The 24646-nt window shown below is 43.8% G+C and overlaps 2 protein-coding genes across 2 annotated transcripts; both read right to left on the reverse strand.

The window, feature by feature from the left end:
• Positions 1 to 2074: 2074 nt before the first annotated feature.
• On the reverse strand, positions 2075 to 10789 carry LOC149342091 (uncharacterized). Its single transcript, XM_089544382.1, has 5 exons — positions 10559 to 10789; positions 6536 to 6687; positions 4583 to 4650; positions 3165 to 3251; positions 2075 to 2286 (listed from the first exon to the last, which is right to left on the reverse strand). Exons 1-5 carry the CDS (start codon positions 10700 to 10702, stop codon positions 2156 to 2158), a joined length of 582 nt encoding a protein of 193 aa, XP_089400508.1. The 5' UTR covers positions 10703 to 10789; the 3' UTR covers positions 2075 to 2155.
• Positions 10790 to 13702: 2913 nt separating this feature from the next.
• Positions 13703 to 19976, reverse strand: LOC149342092 (uncharacterized). The gene is made up of 6 exons (XM_089544384.1): positions 19831 to 19976; positions 19230 to 19275; positions 17171 to 17322; positions 15584 to 15651; positions 14868 to 14954; positions 13703 to 13833 (listed from the first exon to the last, which is right to left on the reverse strand). Exons 1-6 carry the CDS (start codon positions 19845 to 19847, stop codon positions 13703 to 13705), a joined length of 501 nt encoding a protein of 166 aa, XP_089400510.1. The 5' UTR covers positions 19848 to 19976.
• Between the last annotated feature and the right edge of the window lie 4670 nt (positions 19977 to 24646).

Raw genomic sequence — 24646 nt, forward strand, 5'->3', positions numbered from 1 at the left:
GCATCACGATTTAACAAAGTAGACTGGCTACCCATGTTAGGAGATTGCTGTTCACATTGAGGAACCGCCAGCAGTTATTTAGAGCTGTATTTTAACAGCGGGCCTTATTCATAGGTCGCATTAAATTCTTAGGTAAATAAACATTAACTTTTCTACATATCCTAGAAATTGCTAGCCTTCATATACAGCTTGCGAAATATCCACAAGTCCTCTTGCTAAAGTAGCCTTATGTTGAAGACTTAAGAGATCCGCATATTAACGTTTATGCTCGTCATACTAGTTCGCTTGTGAAAACAGTCGACGGCAGCTATGTTTTTAATAAGGTATGCCGCTTAAGGAAGCAGAACGTCTTTGCCCTTAGCTCTGTTTTTCGGTCCGGTGCTGCCCTGTGTCATGTTCACAAGCTCTTCCGCGGATCCACTGTCAAAGCACTAATGAAAGTGCCTTTGGGCGTCGGCTGCACTGCGAAAGTCTAGGAGAATGATAACTAACGAGTTGCTGGGTACCGACCGTGCAGTTATGTCCAAATTTGGTAATATCGCCACTGTTATCTTGCAACAAGCAACTCCAGGCAGATTTATCTTCGAGGGGCGGGTATACATTCCTCAATTTTCTCCTGGCCCTGTGCTGCACATCATATAGGCATTTCATTCATTTTCGCTCAAGTTATTTGCCAGTTCTCTGGTGTACGCTATGGCAGTTCTAATCGCTGTATTATTGTGGTGTCGTGTCCTGAGGACCAATAAGTATGGCCATGGTTCACTTTGTCACCTGTAACTGTTGCTATCCTGAGACGGTCAGAGTATTCTTGGCACCGCGGTCCTCATACACTGGAGATGGTTTTTAATAACGATGCTATTTCTAGTATTTACGCTGGCGAAAAACAACTACACGAACTGGCCATTCGACATTACTTCAGGAACTAGAGACAGTTAAATCGCGCCTTTGCAACGCCTTTCTAAGCAGTAACAGCGTGAGAGAATGTCATGTTTTCTGTGCGTCAGACGGCGGAGGGTGGTGTTTCAAGCGGATCATCGTATTTTGTGGATTACAAATCCTGCTGACCTTTACTCTTAGGTACACTCTAACAACATTCCAGCCCGGGTTTTCCATACATTAAATTATTTCAAAAAGTCTTATGAAATCCACATTACGGCATTATCTCATTACGGAGTACTGGAATCCCTCGATAAGGTTCTAGTGCGAAGGATTACCAGTTTTAGGCGTTTAATGCTGGCCTGTAACTAGTCAAAAACTATTGTACATCAGTCTGCATTACTGGCTAAACCTCCGTCTTCGTCACGCCTTTCTGATGACGAAGAGTTATTTCGTTTAGTTATATATGATTTAGTGGCCGCTCTTAAAAAAAAGGCTGTCAAAAATCTATTTCTAACTTGTTTCCAACAGTGCACGTGTATGTGTCTTCCTTCAGTCCTCGTCCAAGTTCATGCTGTTACTCAGGAGAACTTTTCTATTTAATTCATGTTAATTTTTGTTAGTTTGAACCTATACTTAAATACCAAAGTAAAAGCTTTGCAAGTATGCTAGGAGTAAAACTTTCAACATTCTTGCAGATATGTAAAAGAACGCAAACTTTTCCCCCTTAGTATATTTCCGACACTCTAAACATATACTGTATTCAATACGGCTTAAAAGGGGCCACATGTTGGATTTACCGCAAGAGAGGAGTTTAAGAAGTTCGATGGTGGAAGAAATCACTGAGCAGCCGACGCAGCTGGTCATTGCGATAGCATTTCAGTGCGATCGACTTTAGGAACCTCATCTCTAATAAAAAGCATCGTTGTTATAAATCAATAGGTGGATGACATCACAATGTCATGTCCCTCCATTTAATTAACCGGTATAGATGTCGCCAAATTGCAAGTGATGTCGGCAAACTGCAAGTGTTCCGACAAGTTTACTGCTGGCTTGCCCTATATACTATAACACCCGAGACAGGACACATCTTGCCCGGTGAGGCGCTGGCAATATAGAAATTATTACTTCCAGAGCTTGAGGACAAACTTCAGACTAAACAATCCTTTCCCTACGCTACGACTGATTGATCAAAGTATAACTTGGTAACAATTTTTATTGTCTTTCTTCATGGCGTTCTTTGAAGCAGCTCCCTGACAGTATGTTTGCCGCTCGTCTTCTACAGGGCAAGGCCTCCACAGGTTTCTTTGTCGTAGGCCATCACTCCTTCACCGCAGTATTCATGGTACTCGTCTATGCATCGTTGAGGGACATCGTCTTTTACTTCAGGTGAAACCCACATTATGCATTCTGCACAAGGAGCACACAGTTATACACTAACGACATGAAAAACAAGCAGTATAGGCTGCAAAAAAAAGCAGAATAAATGAATAAATGCAATTTTGGGGTGTTTATGCATTCTGTGTCGAAAACGCTTTTCAGAACAAAGGGAAAGTTGTAAGTGCAAATAATAAGAATTTGTCGTTGAGCAGGGTAGTTTCTTAGAGCTAGTAAACCGAATGACTAAGTCATTGTGATTCTGGCGATGTTCTGTGAGAGGCACCTCGATCACAATTAAGAAATTATGTGGTCCTACCTACTGAAACGTCATTGTTGACGTAATCATTTCATTTTAAGGTGAAAGCCTTTCTTGGCTCATGGGTGGCGTTGGCGGAAGTTGTCAATCACAATTTGTATGGTAATTAATATCACACGGGTACACTGCCACTCCGCCAAGACATTTTTTATCAACATGATATTTACTGAACGAGGATATGTATGTACAGAACGGGGATATATACAAAATATTTATTTACTGCGCCACGAGACATCTACGTTCGAAGCCGATAAAAGCACGTCTAGCTCATGCGCAGTTCTTAAAAAAGTACCCTGGAGACATGTACTGAGGCCTCACTAATTATGAGCGGGTTAATTGCAGATGTGGAAGTCAACTGAGTATCAAATTTCGTTCGTCTCCGGTAAATTTCCTCGTGCTTTGCGTGCAGTCATAGCTTCATTATGCGGCACCCACTGAGAAACTCCCTCGCAATGTACGGCAGTGGCCTTGCAGATAGGTCGACAGGGTGCCCGGATGACTGGTTTCCAGGTCATGTGTGCGTGTGTGTTTTAGCATGAGAAAGACCTTAACACAACGAAGTTATTCGACACATCAGGTCGTTCAAGCTTACCTTGCCTCTCTTCGAATGGAAATAGTGTTATAGCGCAGTTCTTGTAGTCGGAATATACGAAACGATTCGGGAATTCATGGTCATAATCTGTAAAGAGTTTAAAAATTCATACTATATTATTGAATGGTAACGTGGCAGAGGAGCAATTTTGCAGAGTTACCTGTATGAGCTAAGGATGCAGCTTTCAAGAATCTATCGTAAGATAACGCGTGAAGAAAAAGTCTTGTTTATAAACTTTGCTTTTACGACCAAAACAAATGTAGAAATGAAATGTTTCTTGAAGAGAGCAGACGTCTCTGAGGTATTATTGGGCATATAAAAAATGGAAAACAGTTATTAATTGCAAGTGTGACATCGTGTTTTTATAGCATTCTAAGTGAAGTAATTAAATTTCCCCAATCCTTCTTTGATCAAGTTCTCTGAAGAGCGTGTTTCGAGATAAGAGTTATGAAAAGTTTTTAAAACTGCCCGTCATTTGGCACATCGCCTCATTTTATGCTCAGGTGTCAATGCGGCTTAAGATGTGGTTGAGCTCATATTGCTGCAGAACGGCATAGCACAGCTCAGTTAACAGGTGTTAACAATAAACAGGTGTGTCGAAAAACGTTCATGATTTTAATTACAGTCATGTGGCGGCGCGTGCTTTCTTAATGGCATGATGAGGCGGATTCAGAAGAAATTTTTTACCTTCGTATCAGATATAGTGCTTGAAACTTTTACTAGACTAGTTATTCTTAGCCACAAAAAATCCTCAAGATTAAGCCATAACCTTAAGAGGACCGGAGGCTTATCATAAGAAACATTTTCAGAGTCATATGCGCAGGAATCCTCCGGTTTATATTTATTACTGTATATTAGACGAGATATTCATGAGTAAGATTGGCAGCTGCAAATGAATGTCATGCTGCATGTATCTTTTCATTCAGGTCCTCAAGTAGAAATCAAATCAGTGCTGCGCCCGCTTAGTATATATAGTAAAACTTTAACTTCCAATTTTGAATTTTACAACGTATGCCACATAAAAGATGTGACAGGCATAGTTGCGCCTCTTACAGAGTTACTTAGTGAGGAAGCTGTCATATTTATTAGCGCTGTAGATTCAATAGCTGTGTCAGCAGCATGCGTAAAACTATTACCTTAGTTTTATGCATTAGCTCCACGTAAAATACAATTAAGGTAAATATTTTTATTACATTTGAAAACTATATTAACATTAAGTTACGCGATACTTACATCTGTCTCTATCACTACCTTATTCTGTTATAAGATTAAGCCCTCTTTTTCACATGGTTTTTAATATACTTTGTGCAAAATATGAAAAAATATGGTTATTTCATCTCAGCGGCTACTACGTCTGCAGAGTACACCAATAACGCATTTATGCGAGTGTTGCCTAGTTCTAATGCATTCTGAATTACCGTCGTCAATCGTGAACACACAGGTATCAGGTGTCGTCCCAGGGTACATATGGAATGTTATGTTTCGCCTGCAATAAAAACCAAAACACCTTAGTGATGATGGTGCAGGTGGTCTAAAGAGCGGAGTACTAAAGAGGCGCTCTTTTAATAAACCTTATTAACTTTCTCAAGAAGAAGTATTATCACTGAATGTGGCACTCTCGAACAGCAATCCCACTCATAATGTTGCTGCTGCAGCAGTTAGGTCAATAGCTGTTCTCAGCGAATAACAGTGTAGTCCAATCCCAACAAAATCAGTTACATAATAACCATTTGCATTTTTGTCACCGCGAAGCATATCAGCAATTTTTCTTGCCGTTTTTTATAAGAACAAGAGCGGATCAAACAACTATCAAAAGCAAGCTGATCAGGTCATGTGCACAGCCTGTGCGCCTCGAGCGCTGTCGCCTCCTCTAGCGTCTTGGAAACCACTGCCGCCACTCACAACGCATTTTCCACTACAGTGCCTTTTTGTAGTGTGGCTAATGCCTGTCCGTCTCATTCGTCTGGTAGCTGTGCTAAAAAAAATTACCGCTGTAGCTTTTTGTTTTAAAATATATCATGGTGGCAACACCGTAAGCAAGAAAACAATCAAAACTTTGTTACATTGGCGTGCAAAAGTCCTTGACCGCGTCCTTCGTTTAGTCATATCTATTCCAGTGGACGAATTGGAAAGGAAGTTCCAAACTGGTCATTTAGATTGCACAGCTGCAATAAAAAGGAATATACAGTTAAAAATTATAGGAGGAGATTACTAAGACGGGAACAAGAGGTCTGCCGGTGTCCAGAGTGTACCTTCATCTCAACACTGTATTTAACCATTTGCTCAGCCAATACACAATATGGCGGCTAAGTTACAAAATTTCAATACATCTTTGTTCTGCGTAGAGTTCGTAATAAAAACAATTAACGGATGTGGAGGTGCACGTAAAGCGATATTCAGATTCGCAGAATATTTTTTTTTTGGCATTGGAATTGATAGTCTCCTGTTAGCCACATTCTTCGAGAGGAAAAGTTACAAGCTTGAGAAAGTAGGCGTCTCATTCAGGCTTATATAATAGTCTGTTTGAATGCTCGCAGCGTATTTTTTGTATATGGGTAAACGTACTTTTCGTAGGTTTATGACCAACTTAAATCGCATGATCATTGCACCTGCGAATGCTGCACTTATAATTTCGCTGAAACCACTTGCTGAAACGATTTTTCTGTAAGTGTCCATATATTTCGCAAATAAAGCGAATAACATGTGCGTTTATTATTTCGATCGCGTTACTCGTATGCTAGTAAAGAAAGATTAGGAAACTGACAAAAATAACAAAGCCAAAGAAGACAGAACCGATATCATGGGGGCTGGAGTTATTTCTGGATGTCTCACTGTGTCCTTGTCTCCGTATGCAGTTTACATTTCTTTAGGTTACTCAACTGACCCGCAGGCACATGCTATCAAGGCAGCCTAAATAAAGCAGATAATTATCTAATCTCGTAGTAGCGCAGCCGTTTCTGTTACGTTTTTTTCCGGTTTATTTTCGAAAAGTCTTTTCTGTCTCACTGCCATGAGAGGAAACTCAGGTAGTATAAATGGCCGCAGAGTTCATTGGAATTTTTTCGCTGCAGGTCCGATAATGAGCAAAAGCTACATAATTCATCAGCACCTTGTAACTCTGCCATTCATACCTACCTTTAATTTAAGTTCAGGAATGAACTTTCTAAATTATCGCATGAATTTTGTGGCTTCATGGAAATCCACAATTAAGGAAGTCCAGTGACCATTGCAGCTTTCCTTATGAAAATGTTATTGAACGGATTTTCTGTCTAACAAACCAGCATATATTCACAACAGCGGTTAATAAAAACCAAGCAAACGGACTATATCCAATTGTAAAATATTAGGAAGAAGGCTAAAATGACACTCACGCTTCGTGCCCGTTAAGCCCCTTGATGTAAAGGGCGTAAGCTGTGCTCAGGGGATCCGTGTTGAATTCCGTCTGTTCCGCGGTCAGGCAGTCGAGGTCTCCATCCTTGTCAAGGTCGTAGAAAGCGATGGCATATGGAAAGTTTTTGAAAGACTGGAACAAAAAGGAGAATGAATTTTGTTATTTGGCTTCCCAAGAGTGCTGTAAGGTCCTAGCTTCATAAAGATGTTACAAACGTCACTTCCGATTGATTAGACGAATAACTACCATACTAAGTAGTGTCTTGAATGCATGTGCACTGGCGGCTCCCACGTCGACATTTTCATTTCAAAAGAGGAAAAAAATTGTTCGTTTTAATGACGACAACGAGCGCTCGCAGCTTTTCCATTCCTGTATGGCGAATAAATATGTCGTGGCTTATACTTTGCGGATTTATGATTTAGATGATAAATCTAGCGCGGATTTGAAGTCCCTACTACCGCAGGTAGATGCAATTGAAATTTAAATTGAATGTTTACTTCTCTAAGACACATCACTCTGAGAAGAGGGCACAAGGGTCAGAAAAGTGCCATACGACAGCTTGAAGTAGCCTTCAGAGCCCCAGGTATGCATCGACAGCAGTATGTTCGTGTACAAGAGGCTTGGTCACAACGTAATATCACCATAAAAAGAAAAAAAAACGAGAAAAAACAGTATAACGCTCACCGCGCACACAACAAAAGAGAGTGGAGGTGCATAGAAATAAAAATACAACATACATTACTCTACATCACGCTTAACTACAATGATACCACAAAAGATTAGGAAATGCACTTGACGGACAGTAGCTGACTGCGTGGGATTTCTTCTCTATATACGTTATTTTCAGTCAGAATACTAGGTAATGTGAGATGCTATAGGATATAGACTGTTCATCGTATGAGGTGCGCCAGAAAGGTAGGGGCCATGAGAAGTGACATCGTGTATTGTACGTTGGTGTGTACTGATGAAAATTAAACGCTGTGAGCAAGAGTTCACTGTCTGCTTTAACTGCTTTATGCTTACACAATAATTTGAAGGGGTGCAAAATTTCAGCGCATAAAATACCATATTTCTTATAGTACGGAAACGTATGGGTATGTCAAGGCATCTTGCAGTCAGTCTAACTGCATCTTTCTGATTGCACTTGAACCTGATTTAAGTTGATTGCCCTGGCGTCATTAACGGGCGCGTTCCATTCGGCGGCCGTACTTGAGGATCTTTCCGTTTCTCACGGCTTGTGTGTAGGTAGCGCGCCCGAAGCTCAGGTGGTTTACGTTTGGTCTCGCCCCATTGCTGGAGGCGCGGACGCTTTCTCAGACGCGAAGCGTATGCTGTGCTTGCAATCATTTGTCGCTCGTTGACACTTCGCGTAGTCTTCCCTAGCTTCTGCACAACGTTGTTACTTAATGCGACTGACCCGAGCTTCACTTGTCAACTCCGGGACTGCCAGCTAAACGTCATCGATCTGCGGTTTCCCGGAAGAAACGCTTCCCAAGCCGAGAGCAACGCCCAAACACGCAACCTAGCCACTGAAGGTGACTCCAGAGCGGTGTTGGGACTCAACTTGTCATAGCGTAGCTCGAGACACGAGCGCACTTGTTCTACAGAAGCTGTGTTCGCCTAAAGCAGCGAAAACACAACTCGCAGGGTGCATGTCTGCGCTAATAGTAATGAGGAAAGAACACAGTACCAGTCCAGCGCTGGGTGGGCGCCTGAAGTATATCATGAGTGGAGGACTGGAAGGGGCAGACTACGATGCAGAACACTTTACCGTGCCTCGATGAAAAATCTACACGCGAAGGGCCGAAATCCGCCTTGTCCGTTAAAGCCCATTGTAGTCCTCTTTTCTTAGCAGAACGTGGGGTCAGAGGCCAATTTTCAAAACATTTCATCCCAGATAAGCCAGCGAGCAGGCTAGGCGACAGCTTGTACCCACTGTACCAGTGGTCAGTACTCGGTGGCACTAAGAATCGATTCGCGCACCTCTCGCATGCGTACGAATCAGGCTTCTGTCTGTCTTTAGTCGCACAGCTCTCGAGCTTTGTCGTGCACTCGGGCCGTACCTAAATCTAGGCCAGTCCCAGGAGAGGTGACCGCGTTTAGATGAAGGTGAAACGCTTGCCTGCCGTGAGATGTAAGCCTATGTTAAGAACTCCAGGAACAGGAAATTCATCCAGAGCCCTGCGCTACTGCGTACCTCGTAACCGATGTGTCATTTCGCTGTCGTGAAAGCCTACTTTCCACAATATACATTGCGCTTCTTTCTCTCTTACTTCTTTTATTCCTTATTTCCTCACTTCTCCCACGGCACTGTCGGGCTCCTGTCCGAACGCTTTATGTTGTCACCCTCAACTTCGTATCAGCATGGAACCTTCGCCTCAGGGGCAAGCGCTCTAAAAGAGACGTCAGAAAAAGAAAAAAAAACGAAAACTCGCGGGGACACATAAGCTCCACTTTTAATGATATGGAGTTATAGAGTTCATGGCTCTTTCTAGCAGTTTCTCATCACAAAAACTGATCTTTGTTCACATTCACACATTTATCTCAGTTATCACAGCACAGTTTCCATCACCTTGTCTTTGAGCTCTTCTGCACTGCAGTTAAACAGAACATATTGTTGCTTCTATATACAATCATATTAATTAGTACTCGCTGCACTACACGTACAATCACATGGCCACAAGTAGCGTTCCCCGTAGACACAGGTTACGCACTGAGAAAATTATATATTACTTATTTCTTATATTAAGAAGAAATGAAAGCAAGAAAGATGGGAAGAAAGTAGGGAAGAAAGAAAGAAAACATTCATTTCGCGACCCTCAGATTCTCTAGTAGTAGTCCTATTGTAGCGCTATCAGGAAGCAAGTGCAGGAATGACGGAGAGAGTGAGATAGTACGCAGTTGCTTATCAAAGAAAGCATGGCGGAACTGTAATGGAGCGTATAAAATCACATAGACGAGTAGCAGTCGGATTTTTTTAGCAGGGATTACAATGAACGCGGTGCTAAAAAACACGAAAAGCAAATTGTCGCAGAATGTTGCATGGCGTCACCCGCTAATGACCGCGGCAAGACTAAATGATTTTTTGTTAACGGTGGTGCGGCAGAAGTATTTGAGCTATTAACATAAATGTTGAAAGGAGTCGGACTATAGGACCGCAGGTGCGGACTGCGGATGCATGGTATGCACAGTATCGAAGGTGCGTGGATGGGATAGAGGGGTCAAAAGGGACATTGTAACTGAGAATCATGAGACAAAAAGGTTAGGCTAATAAATTGGCTTAGAAATGGTGATACAGACATCGAGACGACTGCACTTCAGCAGAAGACAATAGGTTTATCTGCGCTTTCCCAGAGACTTTGCAGGAATGCACAAGATCTGCTACTTATCGACGGATGTGTCTGGGAGGTGCGGAACAGAACAACAAGAAAGAGCGGGGAGGCGTTGGTATGCTGATTCATCAAGATATATTCGATTAACATTGAAATCAATTTACAATTTAACTCTCTGGAGGCCACGAGCAATTGCAGTGAAAGCGACATAGCTATATGAACGCTGCGTCTATAGTCAAGAGCGCATGCCAAGGTCTTATAACTTTACTACGGGCTTTACAGAGCTCATTTGCGCTTTGATAAGACAGCATGCGCTTGTGGCTTCTTATCGACATTCAATTTTGCCTTATTTCTCTGAACGTAGGCATGGCAGACGGCGACAGTGTTATGTTCTCTCCGGATAATAATTTAGAAAATGCTTTGCCTGCATTTATTTTCCATTGGTAAAAATAAACATATAGGTTCATTTGGTCCAAAGTCTGAGAAGACATTATCCTCTCCTGTTGACACACATCACGGTGCATTTTGTCTATGTTGGTGACCACATTATCTACACATTTCCTTGGTTGAAGCGACCCACGCTTGATAAGCCTAGAGAGCGTGCTGTGCTGAACCGAGTGATTTCCTAGTGAGGTTGGAGTTGGCCAGAGAACATATTGCTGTAAACTTACCTCGAAAGCATTGGGAATATCAGGTTTCAGCTGGTTCTTCGCTGTGCTGTAGGGAAGCGGGAAAAACAGCAAAATACATGTGGCCGTTAGTGTAAATTCCAGAAAAACTGCCATGGCACACCTAGGATGAGACAAGCAGCGCATTCGACCGTAGGCTTATGGACCGCTTCACATTTCGTGCGCGGCGTTTGCTTAGAACTCGCATTCTTTTTGCCCTGTTCACTTCTGAAAGCCTGTCACTTTCGTTTATTTTTCTAGTTACCCTGACATCTCATATCTCATGTGTGTGTTTTTTTTAGCAGGGTTAACCGCTAAGTAAAACAGGTGGTGATAACAAGGCTTACATGATGCGATATCGCGTGGGTCACTTCCATTTGCCATTGCCGCTAGATCCGCTTCGTTGTCCCTATTTTAAAGGTCTGGCAGGCAGGAACGAATGTATGGGTCTTAAATCGTGCCATCTGGCTGACAGACAGGTCTGTGCAGATCCTTTTAGAAGCTGTGTGGACAAAAACATGTTTTTACAGGACCAGCGTCAGCTTGTCTGCCTTCATACGGATTTCAATGTGCCTGCCCTGTGTTTCCTCTGCTATCCGTCTAGGTCTTTCGCACTGTTTACCCTTAAGAAATATACCACAAAATCGCCCGTTTGGCCATAGTGTTCAACAAGATCTCCCTGTACTACTTGTAGAGGCTCAAGTTAGGCCGGTAACGAAAAAAAAATGGGTAAAAACACCCAACTTTGTGTTTGCGTTTTCATTGTTTCAAAAGCTAAGAATTGCTCTAGTGCGCATGATGCAAACGCTGGGATTCATTTATGCGCAGTGAATATTGAAGTTCAAGTGGGCTCCAAAAGTTGTGATGTGCAGACTGTTGCGCCGTCTCCTCTGGTATAGATGTTGTAAATGTAAGAATTTTCCAAAATGCTGCAAATCTTGTACAGTACAGCAAAACTTCGAGAGAAAGCAAGTGAGCAAGTGCCAGTCCTGCGTTCTCAAACAATGTGGCTCGCTTGGGCCGATCTTAGTCTGCAGACCACGCATGCCAACGTGGTTTTTACGTTGTATTTTGTTTCTTCGTTGTACGCCGACTTCGATGTGTGGCGAACGTTTTCGTTGGTGCCCCGTAACCGAGAGCTGAGTAATCAGGTGGCAGCAGGCCGACGGCGACGCAGCGCAGCGGGACAGCTCTCGATCCCGTGGGTTTTGCTTTAAATATTTGCTGCCAGCATTTTTCTGCTGCCTGTTTGGGAAGCAGTACGCTTATTCCTAAATGGGTGTTTAGAGGTAAAGTTGCACGATTCAGTATAAAGTACGAGCGGAAAATTCCCCTCAGTGCTTTGCACATTTATGGAACCGAAATTCTAGAGGCCCATGTACTGTTTGATGTCAGTGCACGTTAAAGAACCGATTTGGTCAAAATTTTCGGAGCCCTTCACAACGGCGTCTCTCAACCCCTGAGTCGTTTTGGGACGTTAAGCCCCGCAAAGCCAAACACCAACCACCGTCTGAAAAAAAAAATGGTTACTGACCAGCAAGGCGAAGCAGCAACTTCGCTTTCGCTCCGAGTGAAATACATGCGGCATTCTGATGATGATAACAATCTCTTCTCTTCTGCATCGGCTCCACGTGTACTTGTTTACACAGTGCGATTGCTCTGCAAGGAGCGCCGATGAATGCAGCGCAATCTCTGATTGCCGGCGTTTCTCATTTAATGTATAAGCCTTCTCTGGTAGAACCAATGCCAATATTTAAACTGCTTCATCCAGAAAGAGGTGCGTTACCAATGCGCAAAAATTAAACGTGCGTACATCACCTTCGACACGGGGTGTGAATGACTGCTCGCTGGAGCAGAGCGTTTCTCGCTAAGCCAGTTAGCACTACCCATCAGCGGGTGTGTGTCTCATTCGAGTAATAATTTTATTGCTAAAACAGTTTATACTGTTTTCAGTTGATCCTGGAATTTTCAGTGTGTAGCATGGGGCGTTACGATGCCACCTTTGTCTTCATGCGTTTAGAAAAAGTGTTTTCCTTAGCCTGTGCAGGCGGAAGACCTGCCTCAGCATCCGAAATCTATCACCAGTACTTAAATAATCATCGAGACAGGGCCGTAGTGTTCGACTGCCTTTTTTTCTAAATTTTTTCTTCATTTACACAGGAGAAAGAACGTGGTAAAACAGTGAACTGTATTTGCATTTTATTACCTTTTGTTCAGACACGTTAATAGCACATTTTGACCAATTTACTTTTGTAATATGATATTAGTGGGGTAAGCTGCTTGTATTAACTTCGTGTCGTAGCTTGCTCAGATTCATGACGACGCTTTCTAGCAGATCTTTTGCTGCCCGTATCTTATATTTTTTAGCTGATTCTTTTGAATTAGAGAAAATTACCACCGACGTCCCTTCCTGTCGGACAGTCTTTAATAGCCGATTATGCGGCCGTTCTTGAACAACTTATACGCAACACCAGTCAAGCGAATTGAAACCCGGCTAATTATTCTAACAGCATCGCTACTTGCTCGATATGGCTGTAGACTTAGATAATGTTTTTTCGATATCCAATATTTGCCTATCAGCGGCCGGAAATACATTTCACTGCAGGCTGCATGAAGGGTCTTTCCTCCGTCTTGTTCCTATGTTTTGCACCTACCAGCAGCTACTGATGGCCGAGGCCTACTTACTACAGTAGGAATCGCTACTTGCTACTTGCTACTTGCTATAGAAGAATGGATAAACCTCGCCTCATGTGGCCCTTCTTACCTTGCTCCTCGCTTTTTCAGAAGAAACGTGGGGATAAGAACGGGTCGTGAGATCGGAGCCTAGTTGTCGCAAGAAATAAGGGGTGAACAGCGAAGTAACTGTCCCAATTTGGGGACTTGTCCCAGTAACTCACCACTCGTGCTTGGGAGCGCAGAAACGAAATGGATAACCACAGCCACTCATTTAAACATGCGCAACACTTATACGCTGCTATCCTTGCAGGGCGCATTCTGAAACTTTCGTGATTAATACAGACTGATAATTGAAAAAAAAAAAACAGAACCTCCTCGAAATTGAATACGAACGACTTTTATTGTCTCTTTCCCTTGACCTAATTCGACGTAGCCGCCTGACAAGGTTGTTGCTGTAGTAGCCAGCTGCTTCTATAGGACCAGCTGTTCGCAGGTTTCTTTGTCATAGGCCATCACTCCCTCACCGCAGTTGTCTTGGTACTGGTCGACGCAGCTTTGAGGGACATCATCTTTTATTTCATATGATACCCAGAGAACACATTCTGTGCAGGAAGCAGTGAGATTGGTGATAAGTGCATGCAAGAGCAACGATGTAGCAACATAAAAGCTCTACGAGGTGATGATTGAAACATACAGCTCTTTGCACTTTCCAGAGAGAAAATACTCTGACCCCCCAAAAAAGCTATGCTGAAACCTGAAAACAAAGAATTTGTTGCACATGCCAGTTCTTCTTAATAGCAAAAAATGCCGGCAAAACATGACAACTTGCAGCTGCCAGCTGTGTGATGTTGAAAGCAGTCCTGAAACTCTTTTCTTAAAATGCGCTGCATACATGCTGTGATGAAGGAAACTCCTTGAGAATTCCCTTCGAGCAAGAATTCTTTTCAGTACGTTTAGTTGACGCTGAGCTAATTAGAATAAGCTCTCTCATCCGGCATTGTAGACGTCATAATAAAGGTGAGCATAAGGTTTTCTTCTTCTTTTTACATTTTTTAAGAGTGGCGAAGCAGTTACCTTCGTTATTGTCAGCAGTGACTGGCCGCCCTGCCGACGCTCATCTGCTCATTTTTCTAGACTACGCTTCGCTATAATCGCTTCGCGCGTTCACGTGACAAACTAAAGCCACTGACGAATAGCCATTTCAAAACCTGTACGCATAGCCGCCTTTCAAGAAGATCGCTTTACCATTAAAAAAGCCGAAAGAAAGAGCAACTCAACTTTGCAGTATTTTCGTTGTTCTATCGGTGAGCAGCAACCCAACTTAGCAGTATTTTCTTTGTTCTATCGGTGAGCAGATGTAATATTTAGCTGATATATTCGTGGCAACACGATCTATATACTTCATGAGGTTATTTACGGTGTTTATACAGTACTGCATGGGCCTTTTAAAATAAAGCATGTCGATATGATGCTCAAATATTGCCACGTAGCGCATGAAAACAACTGACAGCTGGAGGAAAAATCTTCTGATAGACGGTCCAGGAGGTTGTTTACTCACCGTGTGTGTGTTTTCTAGTACTCAATAGACTGTAACCTATGCCAGTTTATTTGGCACAACAGGTTCTTCAAGGCTCACCTTGCCTATCGTCGAATGGAAACTCCATAACACAACAGTTCTTGTTGTCCGAGTATAAGAAACGATTCTGGAACTCATGGCCATAATCTGTAAGATGATTCCAACGGCAGAATATTTTATTTGTTGTCAATGTGACAAAGTGTAATGCGTGCAATGCAGTATAAACTTCCTTCAGTGACTTTTATCGGTTATAGCAGCAACTTTTATTTATGCATTGCTGACGCAAAAAGGTAAGAGGGGCCATTCTTCTAGCTTTATGAGGAATCGGCCGCTGTCACCTGTTGCAAACAAACTTAGGGGATGAGTGAACATTTTCTGAAGAGGTCAGGCATCTAATGAGTATTCCCACTTTCCACCCCCCGCCGCAGCCGATGTGGGGCCTAGCGATTTTGATTTCGCAGTCCCGTTTGGACTTGCCGCGGATTTTTCAGCATGTAGCCCGTATCATTGTTAAGCCTGCCGCTTGGTGCCAACGGGGGTCCGACGATGGTTCGATGTAGCATTGCGCGCTTAGATAGCCCTTGAAAACGCTCATATGAAACCCACGTAGGATCAGCCTGGAGAAACCTAATTTGGGCTTGCCCACTTATTCCCCGGAAAAGTAGAAAGTATGCGTTAGACAGGTTGACCCAGCTCTACTTTCTCTTCTCGGATACAAACAGGCTTAAAATCCTGTGCTACTGGGGAACATTATACAGCTATAACACAGTACTTACCGTCGTTAATAGTGAACACACTAGTGTCAGGCGTCGGCCCAGGGCGCATGTGGTAAGTAATGTTTCGCCTGCATTTGAAACGAAAACATGTTACTCAAGTCGTTACATGTAGTTTAAAGGTTTCTGTTCTGGGAGAATTGCAACACGTGCTTCACTGTGTGAAAAATGTGTTGGCACGGACAGAGCGATTGCTAGCAGCGTGCCGAGAACGTTCATCTGCTGTTCGACCTGTCGAAGCTATTTAGCTGTGGTCTCTCACATTGGTAACGTGTTCAGAGCGCTACTCTCCATTAAAGCTACAGCTATGGCTCTGCCGCCGAACGGCTGATGTGTCACGGCGCTATTGTCGCTTTTATCTTTACTGTGACGGCAGCTACTGCGCAGGCAGGCTAGATGCCGGTCCATCCAATTTTTACTCGATGTCTTCATGAAAGCCTTTTTGTGCCGCTTGGCGCTTTCATATTTCTCCTCTGTGAACCACTAACGATGGCGACGAAGTTAGCGTCAGGGACAAGGCATGAGCTGTTTCCACGGGGTGATCACTTGATCGGAGATGCTGCGGCGCAGCAGCCTCCACATGCCAGCGCTTAGCACAATGGAGGCAGAGGAATTCTGCTTTAGCAGCAAGCGCTGCAACGTGACGCATGCTTACTGCAACCATGTGGAAGAGAGTACCGTCACGGTCTTTTGCTGGCCTCTGCTTTCACCTAATTTCGTGTCTTCGATGTACGGCCTCCGCATTACAAACGGCTTGATACAAAGTAATAAACCTGCTCTCTTTGGAAGAAACATCCTCCCAGCCAACCCCGCCCGCTAGCACGTCCTATGGATACGGCCATATTAAGTAGATAACGGGCTAACGGGATATTACAAGTAGACATGTTTATATGACTATTATTTGTCGCGAGGAAAAAGAGCGAAAAGAAAATTTTCCGTACTCTCTCTCTGGCATAAGCAGAAACTGAGGTGCTATAAACGTCCCGTGGACTTCACAGCTAAACCTCATTGCGGTTTGAAATTCCGGGTTCCGAAATTGAGGAACTAAGTTAGCTTTTGTCAGTGTGGCGTATCGTCGAATTTCACGTCTTCCTCTGTTTTTTTGAAGTGAAAAGAAAATAGAGTCCTTCAACGAAAAAAATTTTATGAGTGCATGGAAGGACCGCAATTAAGGAAGTATACTTTCTAGCTCTTCCTTTACCTTGAATTTTGTTTACCATCAGTTCTGAAGAATAACGCCGCCGCAGTGGCTCAATGGTTATGGCGATCGGCTGCTGACCGGAAGCAGCCAGGTTTGATCCCGGCCACAGCGGTGGAATTTCGATGCAGGTAAAATTCTAGAAAAACGTGTACTGTGCGATGCCAGTGCATGTTAAAGAACCCCAGGTGGTGGAAATTTCCAGAGCTCATCACTACGGCGTCCCTCATAGCGTGAGTTGCTTTGGGACGTTAAGCTCCATAATCCCAATTCCAGTTCTGGACAGTACATCACCTGATTATATTGCATTACATGTAGTTATCAGCAAGAAATATTCTGTCACAGTTTTCCACGTTGTGAAAATATGTTTCAATAGTTCATTGTAAACATACGCTTTGTGTCCGTTCAGGCCCTTGAAGAAAATAATGTAAGTTGTGCTTGGGGGCTCCATAATGAATTCCGTCCGTACCACGGTCATACAGTCGAGGTCCCCATCCTTATCAAGGTCAAAGATAGCGACTGGGAATGGAATGTTCTCATAGCTCTGGAAAAGAAGATCGTGAGTATATTTATCTTTCCGCCGAAAGCGCCTTTCTCATTATAACTCCTCCCACACTTTACTTCAGCCTGTTGTCATGTATTTGAAGAGCACCTGGCGCACTCTTCACTTGTTTTGTTCTGAAATTACCCGATATTTATTCACGATATTTTCGTTTCAAACGCCAAAATATAATCTAATCGGAGTAAAAATTTTAAGCTAGCAGGTGCACGCGTGACAAAAATTAGGGTATAGCTGTTAATGCGGAATCACTTTTCAACTGAGCATTCAAGTAGGCTCCGTTAACAACCGCATAAATGTTCTTCCTGCAACATGTCACACGTGCGTGTTACAACCGTGGGTGCCAAACAACCAGCCAGAATTATTTCTCAAAACTGACATAACAGCTAGAAGATTATGCTTCGCATTTTTACTGTGAAAAATACTAGGATGGATGCCATGCTTTTTAGTTGCAATTGTGCACGGAGTTATGTCTGGGCCAACACACGCGTGATTCCAGCTTTCATTCTGCTGTGCATCAATCGCGTCAAGCGACATCCAAATGAGCAAACATTAGAGCATGCCACCTCACATTTATGACGCACCATGCAATGGTTACGACGAAACGCCACCTGCACGGACTCATTTCTTGTGCTATATGCTGCTGTCAGACCGTTTTTAAAGGAATTGACACTTGTCTTCGTACCTAATAGCTACATATTAACTAGCTCCATGTCGATGGCATCAGAGAGAAGGACGTTGGACTACAGCTTCAGCAACACCAATGGAATTTACTGGATAAAGATTACGTCGGAGATCAAATACGCTTGTTCATAATATAACAGAAAATGAATACCAGCGAGCTCAATGGTTTAGGGGGCTTTGCTTATTTTGTGCATTTATGGTGACATAGTTATGAAGCAGAAATCGCTAAAGAAAAAAAGAAAACGCCAAAAAAATCTTACTGATCGCAACCCCACACCTGAATCTGCGAAACCTACTGCGCTTGCATTCTCTTGGAACCCATTTCGTTACCCTAAGGCGCCATCAGTTTCCTTTTCTTGGCATTACATGACCTGCTCATGTCCAGTTCTCCTTGATTTCCAAAAGGATAATATAGGATAGCTTTTGTTATCTGACCTAGTCTGCTCCCTTCGTGTCTCTTAGGGTTGCGCCAGCCAATTTCTGTCTCTAGCTTGCTGTTCTGCCCTCGACTATATTTCCAACGTTTTCGTTATGTTCTGAGTTAGGATTTTATAGGTGACTAACGGTACAACAATGGTATATTTTTGCAGCAGGTGTAGAAATAAGTGGCAACTCATGACCTCAAAGTTCCTTCCAAGTGTGTTTCCACCTTTCCGTATTCTACTAGTAGTTTTATTCTCTTTATTGTCAATCAGAATGCCCGTATCGGTCGCTCATTAGCTTTGGTCTTCGGCTCCAGATCACATGTTCGCCTGAGAGAGAGTATACTGGCATGGCCGCAGAAACATCAGCAAGAGAAGTAAAAATTGTACTCTTACATAGCGCCCGTGCTTCTTATGTTCCTTTGCGCACAGCTTTTGATAAATATTCAGTTTTGTCTTATTTCTGTGAAGGCAGGCAAGACTGACGGCGACAGTGTTATGTTCTCTCCTGATAATTATTTTTTTTTGCTTTGCCTGCATTTTTTTTCGATGGTAAAAGTAAACATATAGGTTTATTTGGTCCAAAATCTGAGAAGACAGTATCCTGTCCTGTTTACACAGGTGACGGTACATTTCGTCTATGTTGGTGACCCTATTATCTACTCACATTTCCTCGGATGAAGCGACCAACGCTTGATAAGCCTAGAGAGCGTGCTGTGCTGAACCGAATGATTTCCTAGTGGGCTTGAAGCAAGCTGGCCAGAGAACATATTACTGTAAACTTACCTTGAAAGCATTGGGAATATCAGGTTTCAGCTGGTTCTTCGCTTTGCTGTAGGGAAGCGGCAAAAACACCAAAATACAGGTGACCGCTAGCGTCAATTGCAGAAAAACTGCCATGGCACACCTAGGATTAGAAAAGCAGCACATTCAACCGTAGGCTCATGGAATGCTTCGCATTTCGTGTGCAACATTTGTATAGAACTCGTATTCATTTCGCGCTGTTCAATTCTAAAAGCCTGTCACTTTCCTTCATTCTTCTGGTTACCCTGGCACGTATCACGGTGGTCTGAGTGGTAGTAATTACTGTGCTGCGAAAACCACGGCAGGAAAAGCAAAGTATCATAATTGAAAAAAAATTTCTTCAACTACAACGGCAAAAGTATCCAGTAATTCAGCGGTTGTTATGAATCGGACGCTATTACAAAAAGAGAAAGTTATAGAGCGTACCTATAAAGAGATTTTTTGCACACGTGTACGTCGCAGGTCTATCATGCTGGTATGCCATGAGGAAATCAGCCATATTTCAACGTTATATATCTCATGGGTGTGTTTTCTTCAGCATGGTTAACCGCTAGGCAAAATAGGCGGTGATAGCAAGGCTTACGCGATGCGACATAGCATGGGGCACTTCCATTTGCCGTTGCCGCTAGATCCGCTTCGTTGTCCCTGTTGTAAAGGTCTGGCAGGCAGAATGGAATGTATGGGTTTTAAAGCGTGCCATCTGGCTGGCAGACCTGTCTCTGCTGATCCTTTTAGAAGCTTTGTGGAAGAAAACATGCTTTTACAGGACCAGCATCAGATAGTCTGCCCTCATATGTATAGGTTTCAGTGCGCATCTCCTGTGTTTCCTTTGCTTTTCGTTTCCGTTTCTCGCGCTGTTTGCGCATACAAAATGCTCCACCAGATCACCCGTTTGGCCATACTGTTGAACAAGACCATCTTGAACTATTTGTACAGGTTCAAGTTAGGCGAGGTGCGGAAAACATGGGTAAAAACACCAAAATATTTGTTTCAGTTTTTTCATTGTTTCAAAAGCTAAGTATTGCTCTAGTGCGCATGCTGCATACGCTGGGATTCATTTATGCGCAGTAAATAATGAAGTTCAAGGCGGCTTCAAAAGTTGTGATGCGCGGACTGCTGCGTCATCTCCCCTGGTATACATGCTGTAAATGTCAGCGTTTTCCGAAATGCTGGAAAACTTGTACAGTACAGCAAAATGTTGACAAAAAGCAAGCGAGCGAGCGCTGGCACCGCGTTCTCAAACCATGCGGCTCCCTTGGGCCGATCTTAGTCTGGAGACCACGCATGCCAACGTGGTTTTTACTTTGTATTTTGGTTTTCGTTGTACGCCGACTTCGATGTGCGGCGAACGTTTGTGTCGGTGGCCCGTAACCGAGAGCTGAGTAGTTCGGTGGCAGCAGGCCGACGGCGGCGCAGCGCAGCTGGACTGCTCTCTATACCGTGGGTTTTGCTTTCAATATTTGCTGCCAGCATTTTTGTGCTGCCTGTTTAGGAAGCAATTCGATCATTCCTAAATGGGTGCTTCGAAGTGATGTTGCACGATTCATTATACAGCACGAGCGCAAAATTTCCCTCCGTGCTATGTACACATCAGCGCTGTTGTTGCTCCACTCTATGGAAAATGCCGCCGCGTTGGCTCAGTGGTTACGCCGTCTTCGATGTGCGGCGAACGTTTGTGTCGGTGGCCCGTAACCGAGAGCTGAGTAGTTCGGTGGCAGCAGGCCGACGGCGGCGCAGCGCAGCTGGACTGCTCTCTATACCGTGGGTTTTGCTTTCAATATTTGCTGCCAGCATTTTTGTGCTGCCTGTTTAGGAAGCAATTCGATCATTCCTAAATGGGTGCTTCGAAGTGATGTTGCTCGATTCATTATACAGCACGAGCGCAAAATTTCCCTCCGTGCTATGTACACATCAGCGCTATTGTTGCTCCACTCTATGGAAAATGCCGCCGCGTTGGCTCAGTGGTTACGCCGCTCGGCTGCTGACTCGAAAGACGCGGGTTGAAACCAGGCCGTGCTGGTCGAATTGCGATGGAAGAGGAATTCTAGAGCCCCGTGTACTGTGTGATGTCAGTGGTTGCTAAAGAACCCGAGTTGGCCGAAATTTCCAGAGCCCTTCACTACCGCGTTCCTCGTAGCTTGAGTCGATTTGGGACCTTAAGCCCCCCAAAGCGAAACACCAATCAAACTCTGGGGAAAACAAAATGAGCTTACTGACCAGCAAGGCAAAGCAACAACTGCGCTTTCGCTCGGAGGGTAACACAAGCGGCATGTTGATGATAATAGCTGTCTATTCTCTTCTGCATCGTCTCCACGTGTACTCGTTTACACAGTGCGATTACTCTTCAAGGAGCGCCGATGAATGCGACCGCCAACCAGCGTAACGTCTGCTTGCCGGCGTTTCTCGTTTAATGTATAAGCCTTATTTTTGTAACTTTATTCCTGTTTTATGATGTTGGTCTGGTAAGCTGCTTGTAATAACTTCGTTTCGTAGCTTGTTCAGATTCATTACGATGCTTTGTAGCAGCTGTTCTTGCTGCACGCATGCTATATTTGTCTGCTAATTTCTTTTGTATTAGAGAAAATTCCCACTGACAAGCCTTCCTCTCGGACAGTTTTTGATAGCCGAATACGCGACCATTCTTGAACAACTTATACGCCACACCAGTAAAGCGATTTGAAACCCCGGCAAATTATTCCATAAGCACATAAAATCGTTCGATGTGGCTCGGGCCATAGATATTGATTGTTTCATATCCAATATTTGCCTATCGGGGGCCAGAAATAAATTTCACTGCAGGCTGCATCAAGGGTCTTCCCTCCGCCTTGGTCCTATGTTTTGCACCATGCTGCAGCTACTGGTGGCCGAGGCATATTTGCTATAGTTATGTAAGACTACGTGGCTGACTACTGCGCCAATATGGAAGGATCGTGTCAGAGTAAAGGAGTGGCTTTCTTGGGAGCCAGTGAGTCTTGCTCGCGTTGTTATACCTAGAAAGAATAGACTTGCTGGGCGTTAAAGTTTTGTCCAGATTACTCAACACCTGAAGCCTGAATTGTTCATTAATTACCGACATTTTCCCACAGTGCTCGCTTATATAAAATGCAGACATAAGATAGAACGATATGATCGCCAATTTCATATATGTCGTGCTAAACAATATTTGTACAGCTTTTAGTCATACTTCAAATTACATTTCTTTTCCCTGTTCGTCGAAGATGATTTGGTAACTTTGGATACCGAACGCGTAAAGTCTCGACGATCGGTGGTCATCGGCTTCTTGGTGCGCTACTGGACTGAAGAGGATGGAGACTTGAGGAAGACGTAGAGAAATATTTCATTCAAACTGCGTACAAAATATATTTACATGTAAAGAGAGGAATGAACCTATCCGCAACGGCTTAAAATTAAATCATGCGATGCAACGTACCAATTAAGGAGTCTGACGTGACCTACGATTGCTCTAAAATAAATGCTCGTCGCACTCGGCTTGCTCGGGCACGTGAAAGTAAAAAAGGGAGCCAGTAGACTATCCACTAGAAAGGGGGAGGAGAAGATCATTATATAGCCTCATCGCACTTATGAGGAAATAAAATAACCAAAAAAGCAAACGAAGTAATGCAGCGACTTTTCCTTATACTTGTATTATTAGTTGAAAGTGACATTTGACCCTTCATGCGTTCCCCCTCGCTTTTCAGTAGAAACGTGGGGATAAGAACGGGTTGCGAGACCGGAGCCTAGTTGTCATAAGAATTAAGGGGTGCACAGCGAAGTTATGTTCAGCAAAGTAAAAACAGCGCTAAATTCTACACAAAACACACAGAAAGACGAACAGGACGGGCGCTGACTCCAACTAAGTTTATTGAAGGCGACAAGTAGCATATATATAGCCCGAAGAAGGTGAACGCATGCGCATTCCTTACATGGCAAAACACACACACACACACACACGGAGGATAACTTCTCATAATCGCGTATTTTTCAACAATCTGTGCTCACTTCCTCGTAGGGAGATAGAAGTGGTGCTGACGCACCTGCCACCCCTCTCTTTGATAAAAAAGGCTTCTGCCAGTTCACGCGCGAATCTATCTTTACTTCTGGTAAGAATTTTAATCTCCTCAAATCGTGGTACACAGTTCTTTTTATTTTCATCAATGCAAGAGCGGCAATGGGCGGGTAGGTTTTCGAACGAATCTGATGCGTTCCCTAACGACCTTCTATGTTCCCCGGCACGCTCGTTGACGCAGCGTCCAGTCTGGCCGACGTACACCTTGCCACATGTGAGGGGAATGTCGTAGACCACTCCCGTGGCACACCTTACGTAGGGCTTTGAGTGCTTCTTCCCACACCCAGATGTTTCTTTTTTTTAGAAATGTAAATTTTATAAATGTTCGCACAACATGGGAAGGGGCTGTCTTTCACATTTGAGCTTCCTGAACAGGACTGCCTCCAGTTTTTGGACCTTAATATTAAGCTGGGGGACGGAAGTGTTTGCTGGCGTTACCTGCTCAGGGCCAAGAAAATTTTTTTACCGTATGATTCGGCTCAGTCAAAACTGTCAAGAGGGCTATCGCCACCCTTTCTATGGAATCAGCACTCCTCAAGTCTTGCTTTCACATGATGCGGGCGAGCTTCCAGGGCGAGGTGAACAGACTGCGTAAAGCAGGGTTCCCTGACCACGTCTTGGCTGCCGTAACCGAGGCATTGCTGCAGAAATTTAAGGGCAAGCCAAAGGGGCAACGCCGGAAAGAAACTTTCGGTGGAGCCAAACCAGTGGTGATACCGTATATGCACAAGGTGTCCCACAACTTGAAACGAGTTGGTAACAAGTACGGAGTCCCCATGGTCTTCTCCGCCCCCTGTAAATTGGCCAACATCTGCCCAAGATTACCACGGTGCGAAAGAAACATCTGGGTGTGGGAAGAAGCACTCAAAGCCCTACGTAAGGTGTGCCACGGGAGTGGTCTACGGGATCCCCCTTACATGTGGCAAGGTGTACGTCGGCCAGACTGGACGCTGCGTCAACGAGCGTGCCGGGGAACATAGAAGGTCGTTAGGGAACGCATCAGATTCGTTCGAAAACCTACCCGCCCATTGCCGCTCTTGCATTGATGAAAATAAAAAGAACTGTGTACCACGATTTCAGGAGATTAAATTCTTATCAGAAGTAAAGATCGATTCGCGCGTGAACTGGCAGAAGCCTTTTTTATCAAAGAGAGGGGTGGCAGGTGCGTCAGCACCACTTCTATCTCCCTACGAGGAAGTGAGCACAGATAGTTAAAAAATACACGATTATGAGAAGTTATCCTCCGTGTGTGTGTGTGTGTGTGTGTGTGTGTGTGTGTGTGTGTGTGTGTGTGTGTGTGTGTGTGTGTGTGTGTGTGTGTGTGTGTGTGTTT

Source organism: Amblyomma mixtum, chromosome 5, assembly GCF_055824585.1.
Source record: "Amblyomma mixtum isolate Tamu chromosome 5, ASM5582458v1, whole genome shotgun sequence".
NCBI classification, from domain to species: domain Eukaryota; kingdom Metazoa; phylum Arthropoda; class Arachnida; order Ixodida; family Ixodidae; genus Amblyomma; species Amblyomma mixtum.

Bases quoted from the DNA above. Each gene is read 5' to 3' on its own strand.
- LOC149342091 (XM_089544382.1), bottom strand. From the start codon at position 10,702: ATGCGCTGCTTGTCTCATCCTAGGTGTGCCATGGCAGTTTTTCTGGAA. The intron at 6,688-10,558 runs GTAAGTTTACAG...TTTTTGTTCCAG, and splicing joins ATATTCCCAATGCTTTCGAG to TCTTTCAAAAACTTTCCATA. The intron at 3,252-4,582 runs GTAATTCAGAAT...AACTCTTTACAG, and splicing joins TGTGTTCACGATTGACGACG to ATTATGACCATGAATTCCCG.
- LOC149342092 (XM_089544384.1), bottom strand. The intron at 17,323-19,229 runs GTAAGTTTACAG...CTTCTTTTCCAG, and splicing joins ATATTCCCAATGCTTTCAAG to AGCTATGAGAACATTCCATT. The intron at 15,652-17,170 runs GTATGTTTACAA...TTTCAAATGCAG, and splicing joins GGCCTGAACGGACACAAAGC to GCGAAACATTACTTACCACA.